The sequence below is a fragment of the Bipolaris victoriae genome (assembly GCF_000527765.1).
Source record: "Bipolaris victoriae FI3 unplaced genomic scaffold scaffold_153, whole genome shotgun sequence".
Classification (NCBI taxonomy): domain Eukaryota; kingdom Fungi; phylum Ascomycota; class Dothideomycetes; order Pleosporales; family Pleosporaceae; genus Bipolaris; species Bipolaris victoriae.
In genome coordinates, this window is record NW_014575239.1 from 26,781 (window position 1) to 39,383 (window position 12,603).

General features: G+C 50.0%; 5 protein-coding genes across 5 annotated transcripts; 2 read left to right on the forward strand and 3 right to left on the reverse strand.

The window, feature by feature from the left end:
- Positions 1 to 942: 942 nt before the first annotated feature.
- COCVIDRAFT_113771 (hypothetical protein) lies at positions 943 to 1,638 on the forward strand (the record flags this gene model as incomplete). The annotated part of the gene is made up of 1 exon (XM_014695614.1): positions 943 to 1,638. One exon carries the CDS (start codon positions 943 to 945, stop codon positions 1,636 to 1,638), a length of 696 nt encoding a protein of 231 aa, XP_014551100.1.
- A 312-nt stretch (positions 1,639 to 1,950) lies between these two features.
- COCVIDRAFT_31302 (hypothetical protein) lies at positions 1,951 to 3,576 on the reverse strand (the record flags this gene model as incomplete). The annotated part of the gene is made up of 2 exons (XM_014695615.1): positions 1,951 to 2,330; positions 2,442 to 3,576. 2 exons carry the CDS (start codon positions 3,574 to 3,576, stop codon positions 1,951 to 1,953), a joined length of 1,515 nt encoding a protein of 504 aa, XP_014551101.1.
- A 306-nt stretch (positions 3,577 to 3,882) lies between these two features.
- Positions 3,883 to 8,793, reverse strand: COCVIDRAFT_31303 (hypothetical protein; the record flags this gene model as incomplete). Its single annotated transcript, XM_014695616.1, has 2 exons — positions 3,883 to 7,904; positions 7,959 to 8,793. The coding sequence occupies 2 exons, from the start codon at positions 8,791 to 8,793 to the stop codon at positions 3,883 to 3,885; spliced, it is 4,857 nt and encodes a 1,618-aa protein (XP_014551102.1).
- Positions 8,794 to 9,200: 407 nt separating this feature from the next.
- COCVIDRAFT_113774 (hypothetical protein) lies at positions 9,201 to 11,600 on the forward strand (the record flags this gene model as incomplete). Its single annotated transcript, XM_014695617.1, has 1 exon — positions 9,201 to 11,600. The coding sequence occupies one exon, from the start codon at positions 9,201 to 9,203 to the stop codon at positions 11,598 to 11,600; it is 2,400 nt and encodes a 799-aa protein (XP_014551103.1).
- Positions 11,601 to 12,031: 431 nt separating this feature from the next.
- On the reverse strand, positions 12,032 to 12,563 carry COCVIDRAFT_31305 (hypothetical protein; the record flags this gene model as incomplete). The annotated part of the gene is made up of 2 exons (XM_014695618.1): positions 12,032 to 12,242; positions 12,298 to 12,563. The coding sequence occupies 2 exons, from the start codon at positions 12,561 to 12,563 to the stop codon at positions 12,032 to 12,034; spliced, it is 477 nt and encodes a 158-aa protein (XP_014551104.1).
- Positions 12,564 to 12,603: the final 40 nt, after the last annotated feature.

Genomic DNA, 12,603 nt, shown 5'->3' on the forward strand with positions numbered 1-12,603 from the left:
GCAAATAGGGTATCAAAACAACTCAAACAACTTCTACCAAATCCATCATGTCTGCCAGAAGGGATGATCATGATTTAGCTCAACCTTAGGATAGTGCGTAATAGGAGTTTACTGGAGTGAAAGAGTGGGGCATCTCCTAGAGGGTTGTGGCATGACAGCAGAAGCACATCTTGTCATGACTCCAGCGAACAAGCACCAGTCACAGGGACACACATATCTTAGCAAAAGTGTGTGTCCCAATCTTATGCGATGCAAGTGCCAGCGCATCCCGTGACAAGATGCTGGGTTTCTAAGGGCCGCATGATCAGGAGGCTGACTATGATTCGATGGCGCGGGGTACCATCCGAGGAGATGACCAAAGTTTCGTGTTGACCGCCTTGTGTTATATTCTTCACTCCTCCCTCTCTCTCTACTGCAGCTCTTACTTCCACCACGCTCACCCCTTCGATGCTTGAGTCCTACAAGGGTTGCCATTATCGATAGCTCCAAGCATATCCGTCCTGCTCCGCCTTACTCGGTTGTGGCGCCTTATCCGTGTCTTATCCGTTATCGGCTATCGCTTATCGCGGCATCACCCCCTCGAACTTCATCACGTCACTTTCCTGTGCGACAACCTCTAAAGGTTGACTTAGCAATCCACGCCGAATCCCAGTGCGGGGTTCCTTAGGCTCCTCGGATCTCGACGCAACTATTACACAGTCGGCAGAGATCGTTCCACGGGTTTGGGGCCATTTTAGCCTCGACCTTTTATTGAGCGCTTCATCGAACATAACCAGGAACATTACCCTCTTACTACGCGCCTGCATCTCTTCTGAACACTCTTCTACACCGCCGATACTTTTCGCGCATCTGTCTAGGCCATCTTTGAGAACTTTGATCTGATTTTGCGAAAAACACTCAACAAGACTTCGTACTAACCGGGTTTCCTCCCCCTAGCACATCATGCTGAACTCACCAACAACCCCCTTTCCTCTTTACTTGTTCCCAAGCCTCAACTTCCGCCGGCGCAGCAGCTCGGCGTTCAGCGATTCTACCAGCTCGTCGTCATCGCTGTCTTCGTCCCCGCCACAGCCTACATCCTTTCTCGCCACCCAGCCGACCTCGCATCTTCGTTGTCAGAAATGTCTCGCCGATCTTATTTCTACGTCGTCAATCATAAGTAAGGGTTTTACTGGAAGACATGGTCGCGCATACCTTGTCAGTCCACCGCCGTCATCCAGCTTTCTCTCAGGTGGGAACATCGCACCAGTAGGCTTCAAGAATGGCGACTTGCCCAACACACTCACACACAAGCCTCAGTCCCGACAGCTGGTCACTGGCGTACACATTGTGTCTGATATAAGCTGTCGCAGTTGTGGTAGCGTTTTAGGATGGAAGTATGTCGACGCTGCAGAAGACAGTCAAAAGTACAAGATTGGAAAATTCATACTTGAGGCTAAAAGGACTGTGAAAGGATCAGAATGGGATCCGGCCTTGGAAGAAGAGGACAATGGCATGGTCACCGAGGCCAAGGAGACAGATATCGAATTCGATTCGCAGGACGAAGATGAATGCGAGGACCTCTTCAGTGGCATCTGGACTCCACAGCTGGCAGCACGGAGGAGGAAGCGCCGCGCATACCCCCAAGTTGATCTTTAGGTTTCTGCCGTTGTGCAGTCTTGCAGCGACCAACCACGGGTCTCAGTCATCTTTTCAAATCACTCACCACGACATACCATATACCCAAGCAGATACCCACACGAACACTATTTATGATTTATGATACCCGGGAGGACCCTAGGTTTTGGCGTAATGGTTTGTTCTTTTCACAGTCATTTTCATGCACTATGTACTTATATCGGAATGACACATGGTTTAATAACTTTGAAAATTGCCATAAATACGTCAAGATTCTTTTATGTTTTAACATTATCTAATTGTCCACCCATAATTGCAATGTGATGATTATGATCACAACTTAGCACCGACACCCTTTCCGCTTTGTACATCCTCATAGCTGACCTTCCCTACTTCAGCGATCTGGCCGTTACTCGCCTCAGGTGACCATCCAGCAATCAAGTCCTCAACAACATTGATCTCATCTTGTCCCCACACCAAGCCGCCTGCAGGCTTGAACTCTCCATTCTGTTGCCGTCTCAACACGCGGTAAGTGGGTGCACCGCAAAGTCCCAGTTCTTTGGCTTCAGCTGTCAGAGCCCGTAGTTTCTCCTTGATGGTAGGGCTATTGGCGCGCATAATGAGATCAGCACCGTTGAACCCTGCCTCGTCGAGAACCGATTGAAGTACAGACTCGTCTGCTACATGTTTGTTCTGCTCCCAACATGCCGAGTCTATCATCCCGTTAGCATCTGCTTTCCCAAACTTCCATCAACGGTGTCTTGCGCAACAGCCTCTGCAAAGGCAAAGTCGAAGACACATAGCCAAAAGAACAAATGACTTACACAAGACTTTCGTCGCCGCCGGCTCCACGATCCCCACTCTAAGCACTGTCGGCGTACGGATGGGAAACTTATCAGCCCAATAAAACTTGATCGGCCCATCCATCCCTTGAAGACCTTGCTGCTGTCCCTCCTGCACATCAACCGCATTCCACCACCTCACCCAATCCGCATGATCGCGCCTCGACCACATCGCCTTCACCTGACTAACCGCCATCATCGGCATATTCGGGGCCCCTATCTCGCGAAACAAGATACCCAGCAAGAACGGCTTGAGCACAATCTCCAGTCCAGGCCCAAACGTACGCTGTAACCGCGCAAGCTGCGTATATCCCAAAAACGCCCACGGCGACGAGAAATCAAACCAGAATTCCAGTTTAACAGCCGGCGTACTCGCAAGATGCAAATGATTCGAATGCACAACCCGAGGAAGCAGCGCCCGCAAATTCTTCACTTGGGTCCACGCATCCTGCCCTCCCTTCGCATCCTCCCCCGCCAATGACAATCCAAGCAACGTCGCCTCAACAAAATGCATACGATCCTGTCCCCAAAAAAACCTTCCCTCCCCCCCTTCTCCAGCCCCCGGAATCCAAAACCCAGGTACCCCAAACGCCCCCCTCTCAATCGCCAACCCCGTCTCTTTCTCCAACTCCCTTCTCGCCTCCAGATTAGCAAAGCAACTCGCATCAAGTCCCTGTACCCCTGCTTCCGCCGCGATCTGAAGTAAGACGGCATCGTCGTTTACATCTCTCCCTTCAACCCAGTACGCGCGGAAGAGGCGATCCGTAAGTTTCCTTCTCTTATCCTGGTCTGCGACGCAGTAAAGCATGCGCAGCGCATTTACTGTTTTGCGGGGGTGCTTGGGCGGGGGGTGGTAAGGGACTTGGTAGCGGGATAGGGTGCGTTGCATGCTTTGTCCCGTTACGGCTTTTTTGGTCGAGTTGAAGACGTCGCTTGCGCTGCCGCCGGCGCCCTGGGGCGCGGCGGTGGCGCGGTAGATGGCGCCGAGGAGGACGGGGTGGTAGATGAGTGTTGCATTTGTGCGCTGGGCGAGGGATTGCACACGGGTCGAGGCTATGTAGGCGAAGGGGCAGGAGATGTCGTAGTTGAAGATTAGGGTTGGGGGTGGGGAGACCATTGTGGGGGTGAGATGGAGATTTAGTGGAAAGGGCAAGGGCAAGGGGAGTTTAGTATAAATGTTGGATGAGCATGGGTGCGTAGTAAATGATGTACTTGTCTTGATTTAGTGTCGGTAAACGGCGTTAGGGCGTGAGGAGTAAGTACAACATTCAGGTACAGCCGAGGCTCTTTTTACAACAAGACCGCCACCGCCTTGCCCACCTTCTTGGTATGTCCTAGGTCGATTTTCATCTGCCTACTAAATTCCTATGTACAGCTTTTCGTCTACATATGCTGATACGAGCCCCACCCTTGTTCATTCAGTCTATGCATACTGGAAATTGGTCCTGCAAAGTGGACAACTAGGGCCGTCGCTGCTCTTGAACCACTTGAACAAACAAACACCGTGGAACAGGTTCTTGCAGGTCGCGCACTTCTTGTCTGGCAGCTTCCTGTCTGAGCCGACAATGCTGTAACAAATTGCACACTCGCTCTGTCCCTTGAGTGCTCCGTCCACGTTCCTCTTGAAAGTGGTTAGCGCATCAATCAGAGAGCCATTAAAGATTGTAATGGCACCCAGGGAAGTCCGTAGCCAGGATTGCCATTTGGTTTCGTTTACAGCGACACGGTTGAGACCTTCAATGTGAGCGTTTGCTAGCGGGAAAGCAGCAGGTAGGGATATGCGCATCGCCATTGTCTGCTCATCGACGATGTAAGACGCAGTAATCTCACGAGCACGAGAGACAACCTTGACGGTGAAGGGGGAGTCAGGCTCAGCTGCAGCTTGTTCTTCAGACCATTTCGCTACTGCATCGAGGGAAGCGACGATTACGGGTTGAGAGACATATCTCTCTGTCCAGGGCTCAAGTGAGACTACAATCGCACGCGACTTGCAGTTTTTGAACCAAGATTTTGTAAGCGAAGGAACGTCGCGTAGGCATAAGAAGTAGAGATGTGTCAAGAGCCATTGGAGATCCCTTTTTGGAGGCTCGACATCCGCTTCATATGTTGTGATATCTAGCTTCGAAACGTCAACGGGTCTGTTGTTTGCGTGTCCGAGGAATTCAAATGTGAAGTCCAGTAGGCCGGGCAGGTAATCGCCTTCACGAATGTGCTCAACGTAGTCGTTCTTGACCTTGAAAGAAGCATGTTCAAGATGATCAAAGACCAATCTCCAGCTAAGCAGATAACCACGCAGTGATAATGGCACGCTTCTTTCAAAGTTTGTATCAGCCAATGATGCGGCTGTAGGGGCATCAATAACGAGAGATAGAAGCTCTTCTGGCAGACGCGCAGTAGACTTCTCCAGTGCTGCATCAATGGAGATCTGCTCTTGAACTGCAGGGATTTGCTTGTGCAGAATGTCGAACGCAGTCTGCTGAACGGGCTGCGACTGCACATACAACAGCGGAAACAGCTCTTCAGTTGATTCGAGATTCTTAAGCGACACCTTGGATATCTGACGCGCTAGGACATCATTCACCATCTTGAGAGGCTGATGGAACTCGTCAGGGAAGTGCTGGGAGTGCTTCAAGATGTTGATTAGTCCATCAGCAACAGGCTGCTCTGCCTCTTTCCAGGCATCTAGAAGATCATCATTCGGCTCTTCCGCATTAACCAAGGTGCGAAGTTGGGCGTATAGTTTGAGCGATGCATGTACGAGGGGGATCGGGCTATCCATGCCAGACTCATTCGTTTCCAATTCGGTTGTTGCCGACCAGATAGTAGATAGCGCATTAAGGATGTTTCCCCAATGATCGCCGTACCGTTCGCTTGTCACTGGAAGAAGTACTAAAAGTGAACGACACAATTCTGCCTTGACAGCTCGTGCGACTTGGCCTTCTTGAAGCCACGAGACTACGTGATTGACAAAGAGAAGCACGCGGTGTTTGGCGCTCTCTTCCGCAAAATTGTCCTGGCTTAGTATACTGTTCAGCTGTACGAGATTCTGCAGTGCTTCTGACGATTTAGCCTCGATGTCCAAACCTGTGAGGTCGGCCAGGATTTCGCTGGACATCCTTTGGCAAGATTTGGAAGCCGATAACGGCTCTTTGAACCCATTCAATAGTCCTAGTAACTGAAATAGGTTTTTGGATTTTCTCGTCGTCTTGAGCAACTCCTGCATTGGAGCAGTCTGGGAGTTTTTCCACCCAGCAATCTCAATTGCTTCCGCAATTAGTACGCTGTATGTCCGCGCATGGTAGTACGTGGGAGCATTTGTGTCAGCACTGACATTCGACAAGATGCTACTAGCCCATGTCATGAGTGATTCAGCGCTGCTGTCCGACCAGGTAGCGACTATCGTCCGTAGTTCCTGCGTTACGAACGACTGCGCATCTGAAACGAACGTCATAGCATCAGACTCGACATCCAGATCATAGTGTGCCCAGAAACCATTTGCGCCTGCAAGACCAAGATTGTCATCGGCAAGCTGCACGGCGAGGGCGATGTTGTGAAGATAGGCAGCCTTTAGCTCAGATGGGACTATGCTGATCGAGAAGAGATCAGGGTTCTTGAACAATCGGGTCACATATTGACTTATTCTGTACGCGACCGAATATCCGTCAACATCCCGTGTCATGTTGATAATCTTGGATGGCGATTGATCTGATTTTACTAGGTAGACAGCACCTCCAAGAGGGTTTGTGATGGCTAGCGAGGTCTTGGGTGCGGCATTGAGAAACGGTTCGAGCGCCGAGTTCCAGTCATCGATGATAGGGAAAACTTTGGAAACCTGATCCCAGTCGCCGCCTGCTTTGACGGATTGCTTCGCCAGATCCACCAAGGTCTCAACCGAGACTGACGTTGATGTAGCATCTCGCAGACCCTGCTGAATGAGGTCATATATCGATTGCTTAGAATCAGTGCCTGATGAGAGTATGGTCTGGATCGATGCATTGACAGCCTTGGCATCTTGCGCTACTTCGTCGTTTGGTGATTCGGATGCGAGAAGTAAAGCTTGAAGAAGACTGGAGCCTTGTGACTGAGCGAGGAATTCGCGGAGTATCGAGGGTTTGGACTTGACGATCTGACGTAAACCTTGCAATGAGTAAGGAGCCTGCTGTGATATTGAGAGTGTTTCTGTCATGTGAGCAAGAACACTATCTGTTGTCTGAGGAGATAGTATCTTCGCTGGCGATTGAATCATGCGATTGAATGATTCCCACTCCCCTAAGCCTTCTATAGCTTCACGGCCGTTGGCAACTATATGTTCTTGCAACTCCGGATCTGAAGTTGCGAGATCGAAGTCCGACGGTATCCTGGATGAGGTAAGAATTCCCTCAAGGGCCTTATTCCGGATTGTTGGGTCTACCTCCTTGAGAATAGCTCTTAGGCATGCACTCCATGCATCGTTGAAAATTGTGCTATCAGATCTCGAGTACAAGAGGTCTATTAGATAGGAAGACGAGGGTGACAGGACAAGCGCTGGTAGGTCTTTCTGTATGAACTGTTCAAGGTCCTGTTCTGTTTGAGACGAGGAGATCAATGTGGAGTTGCGCTTCAATACTGCAGCAATAGCAGCCGCTGCGCCATATGGCTTCCCATTCCTATTTCTGAGAACTTCGAGGGCTTCCGCTACAATCGATGTACAGGCTTGTACGATAACGGGCCGCAGTGCCGCTAAACTTTCTATCTTGAGCGCTTGGTCTTGCAGGGTCGAGAACCGTGTCGCTTGTTGGCTAACACCTGTTTGCGACTTTTCATAATCCTTTGACTGTTCTGGAGCTGAGGTTTTAATGCTGTCAATGAGTCGCTGTGAAAACTCAGTCCATCGCTCGCCGAGGACTATAGCCATTCCTTCGATCCCAAGAGCTTTTGATAACAACCCTGTCGCATTTGATGGTATAGCCCAGTGTGAGGTCTCCAATGTTGGATGCAGGTACTGCATGATTATAGGCAGGACCATCTCTTTTAATAGCTTTGTCCGGTCAGACTCTTCCAATCGCTGACTCAAAAGACTAGTTATCTCTAGGTAAGCATCGAATGCGGCTTCATGGGTGTACTTGGGCTCATCCTTGCGCACAATACCACCGTGCAGGGAACTTAACAAATCCGCAGCGTCAGTATCGTGTTGTGGCAGAACCTCTTTTGGAATAACTTTGAACAGCTCAGCCAATCGAGACCAAAAGTCGCGCGGTCCGAACTGAGACCCTTTCTTCAAGAACTGCCGTAGTCGTCTGTCGAGGCCTGTTTTGCTTTTGTAATCCGTCGTCCACACTGTGGGATGTTTGGTGGTGAGAAGGGTCAAAGTCTCAACATAATCGCTGACAGAACCAGTCTGGTCAGAGTTCAGTGCTTCGGCCAGGTACGCTTTGCTGACAATGGCTAGATTCTGCTCAATAGCGGCTGTGAATTTGTTAGCGTGTCTTTCAAATTTTTTTTGCTTTAGAAAACACGAACCATCTTCTTTTGCCAAGCATGTTTTCAGTAGTCGATGTACTGATCGCCGGATTCCAGCATCTCTGTAAGAAGAAAAGTCCCATAACTTCTTATCGCCAAAGAGGCTATCGTAGTCGGCCTGATACTTAGAGAGCTCCTCAGGTTGTAGATTGGCTACCAAGCTACCCAGCAAAGACACACATGCCGAGATGACACGGCTGTACTTTGCTTCAGCGTCATCCTTAGTTACTGTCCTCTCATCGCTGAGGGTTGTAGGACTCTCTTTATCAATGGCATCGCGACAGTACTCCAATATGGGTTGTTGGTAGATCTTCCGAATACTTTGTAGTTTCTCGGCTGTGTTGAAGACTTGTCGTAGAGAGGTTTGTGTTGCTTCGACCACTGATCGATCGCTGTCATAGAGACCACAGAGCCATGCTGAGACGCTCTTAGGCATGTATTTCGCTATGCGCTTGCCGGCAGATACGGCAAAGTGACCGTGGAGTAGATGGGCGTTCTGGCGAACGGCTTTCGCGTTGTCAATCGAGGTTCGCGGATACATCTTGACCCATGCCTCAAGCAAGCCTTCCTCCACCGGGCTGTCAAGTGATGTGACATATGCCTGTATATCCTCCAGTGCCTTTGCCTTTGTTGTGCTATCTCTTTTGGAGAGGTTTCTCAGGTAGACTACGACGTTCGGGTCGGAGATGGCAGAGACGTCTGGAGGCTCTGATACGTATGACAGCTGCGACGAACTTGCGCCAAATGCTGGTGATGCACTCCCGAATGCACCGAATCCGGCTGTATTGGCAGCGCGGGCACTGCTTGCCTGGGCTTTTGCTGTGCGCTTCGACATGGTGGGGTTCGTGTGACAAAACTCCAAGGCTACCTCGAAGATGTTTGTGTAATATGGGCGCCCAGTGTGTAGAGGCAGAGGACGCAGCAGAACAGGCCGCAGTTATTGAAGGAAAAACTTAAAGAAACCCAACTGTCGCATGTCGTGACAACGGCAGGAGAGCAGCTGTGAAATGTCGAAATAGTGCGGCTCTGCCTGATGACGGCACCAACTGTGGGTAGGCGGACGACGGTGGGGCAATCTGGGCATATCCCTGTAACACGCTAAAGCCGATCTGTGTCTAGCGGATTTCACTGACATGGAACTTCGTCTGGAGGCAACGCCCAAGCTCGATTGATCTTTCTTCCCTTGTTTACTCTACACTCATCCGCCACGACGGCACTCTGCGCGGGTGGTGATCTGTTACCATGAAGTTCTACATCGACAGCCTTCCCGTGCTGTTCCCGTACCCTCGGGTATATCCTGAGCAATATGCTTACATGTGCGATCTCAAGCGTACCTTGGACCAGGGCGGTCATTGCGTCCTCGAGATGCCTTCAGGCACGGGTAAAACCGTGTCATTGCTCTCACTCATCATTGCGTACCAGCAACACTATCCTGAAAAACGGAAGCTGATTTACTGCTCGCGTACCATGTCTGAGATTGAGAAGGCTTTGGCCGAGTTGAAGGCGTTGATGAAGTATCGAACCACCGAGCTAGGCTATGAGGAGGAATTTCGAGGTCTGGGATTGACAAGTCGAAAGAACCTTTGTCTACATCCCTCAGTCAAGCGAGAAAAGAGTGGGACGGTAGTAGATGCGCGATGTCGCAGCTTGACGGCAGGTTTCGTCAAGGAGAAGAAAGAACGAGGCGAGGATGTTGAGCTCTGCGTCTATCACGAGAATCTCGATCTGTTAGAGCCACACAACCTCATCCCGCCTGGCGTATGGACCTTTGATGGCATACTGAAGTATGGTGAACAGCAAAAGCAATGTCCTTACTTTACCGCACGGCGAATGATGCCATACTGCAACGTCATCATCTACTCGTATCATTACCTGTTAGACCCAAAGATTGCAGATCGAGTATCGAAGGAGTTATCAAAAGATTGCATAGTGGTCTTTGATGAAGCTCACAACATCGACAATGTATGCATCGAATCCCTCAGCATCGACCTGACAGAAGACGTGTTACGGAAAGCAACCAAAGGCGTCAATAACCTTGACCGAAAGATTACAGAGATGAAGAGCAGTGACGCAGAGAAGCTACAAAATGAATACGCCAAACTAGTCGAAGGCCTCCGTGCTGCTGACGAGGCGCGTAACGAGGAGGCCTTCATGGCAAACCCTGCCCTTCCAGACGATCTCCTTACAGAAGCCGTACCCGGTAACATACGGCGAGCCGAGCATTTCGTCGCATTTCTCAAGCGCTTCATCGAATACCTCAAAACTCGAATGAAGGTTCTTAACGTTGTTGCGGATACCCCACCAGAATTCTTGAAGCATCTTAAGGACTTGACATTTATCGAACGAAAACCGCTGCGATTCTGCGCTGAGCGTCTGACCTCACTCGTCCGTACACTCGAACTTACAAATATCGAGGACTACCAACCCCTTCAAGAAGTTGCTACCTTCGCCACACTGGTAGCAACCTATGAAACTGGCTTCCTACTGATTATCGAACCCTTTGAATCAGCGACAGCCACCGTACCGAATCCCGTCTTACATCTGACATGTCTGGACGCTGCAATAGCTATCAAGCCCGTTTTCGAGCGCTTCTACTCCGTCATCGTTACCTCCGGAACAATGTCACCCCTGGACATGTACCCACGCATGCTCAATTTTAATACCGTTGTACAAGAGTCTTTCACTATGACCCTGACACGAAAATCTTTCCTTCCCATGATTGTCGATCGTGGAAACGATCAGAATCAAGTCACATCACAGTTTGAGCACCGAAACGACTTGCAAGTGCAGCGAAATTTTGGCAACCTGCTTATTGAATTTTGCAAATTGACTCCTGATGGAGTCGTCGTCTTCTTCCCATCCTATCTCTACATGGAAAGCATCATCTCAGCATGGCAAGGCATGGAAATCCTCGACACAGTCTGGAAATACAAACTCATTCTCGTCGAAACGCCCGACGCCCAAGAAACCGCCCTCGCACTCGAAACCTTCCGCACAGCCTGCAACAACGGTCGTGGTGCCGTTCTCCTCTGCGTCGCCCGAGGCAAAGTGAGCGAGGGTATCGATTTTGACCACCACTACGGCCGCACTGTGCTCTGTATGGGTGTACCATACCAATACACCGAGTCTAGAATCCTCAAAGCGCGATTGGAGTTCCTCCGTGAAACCTATCGCATCAAGGAAGCAGATTTCCTCTCCTTCGACGCCATGCGCCACGCTGCCCAGTGCCTTGGCCGCGTCATCCGCGGCAAAGATGACTACGGAATCATGGTGCTAGCAGATAAACGCTTCAATAAGAAACAAACGCAACTTCCCAAATGGATTCAACAGGGCCTCGACGCCAAAAATACGAAACTCTCCATTGACCAGGCTGTGGGTATGGCCAAGAATTTCCTGAAAGAAATGAGTGTGCCGTGGAGTAGGGCTGAGCAAGAAGGTCATTCGTCGTGGAGTCTGGAGGATCTCGAGGCGCATCAGAGGAAGAAGGCGGCGCATGGGATTAGTGGGACTGATAACCCGGCTATGCGGGCGTTGGAGGGGCGCGCTGAAGTGGAGCGCATGGATGTTGACGGTGAGGAAGGGGATGAGTACGGAGGCAGAGCCGATGTTGATGCTGAGATGGCGGGATTGGCTGATGGATAGAAGTTTCAGGATTTCAGGCCACATAACAAAGCATATTTGGTATCATATCTGGGCGCTTGGTGAGGATTTAGGGGTTGGATATCGCCATTCAGAATGTATTTCATCTTCGCACCACTGATTTAATGCAAGTAATTAGAATAAGAATCAGCATCGGGAAGTATACATCAGACTACTGGTATCAGTTCACGAAAGAGCAGGTGCAGCAAGACATTAGAACGAAAGATAAAGGTTGCATTGAATCGACTGACTATCCACGAATGAGCGCCTTGCTAGGATATATGAACACGAAAAGGAATGTAATCCGTATACCAAAGCTTGTCCACGCCCAAACTCCACGCTAGACTACCATCTGAGAGAAGAACAACTCCAAACACGACCATTTTGTAGCGAGTGACGGATGACTTTTGATCTCCATAGCTTCATGCACGCGTTCATACTTCCATGTCCATAAACAACCACTTGTCACTAGTCAATTTTTCGCCCTGGCTGAAATCGTCAAGAGTTGTCAGCCCAAATCCGATCCAGCCCAGGTCCTTTGTCAGGTTATTGCGAGCTACTTGATCGCTGTGTCGGTCGATACAAAGGACGAGGCGGCTACACGAGAAGTAATCGATTTCGCAGAGCTCGAGTAGGGCCATGAGCCTGTTTCATGTTAGTCCTGGTATAAGTGACACGAGAGCATTGAGGAATGTCTTACCCAGCCTTGAGGTCTGCACCAATCACAGCTTCATCAAAGAAGACAAACATGCTCCTCTCCTCTTCCCTTTCAACAACAAATCCACGGAACATAACTCCACCGACATAATCCCACATCTCAATGTAGTTTGTAATCGCACCCTTGTTCTCCTCAAACCGTACCATTTCAGGTATATCAGAGTCAGTCGAGGAGTCAGAGTAGCGACGCACGTCGATGCCGTAGTCATTTGTGATCGCGGTATTTGCAGGCGTATCAATATAAGACATACCCATCACTAGCGAGTCCTGTCGATGCTGGCTCCCCTCA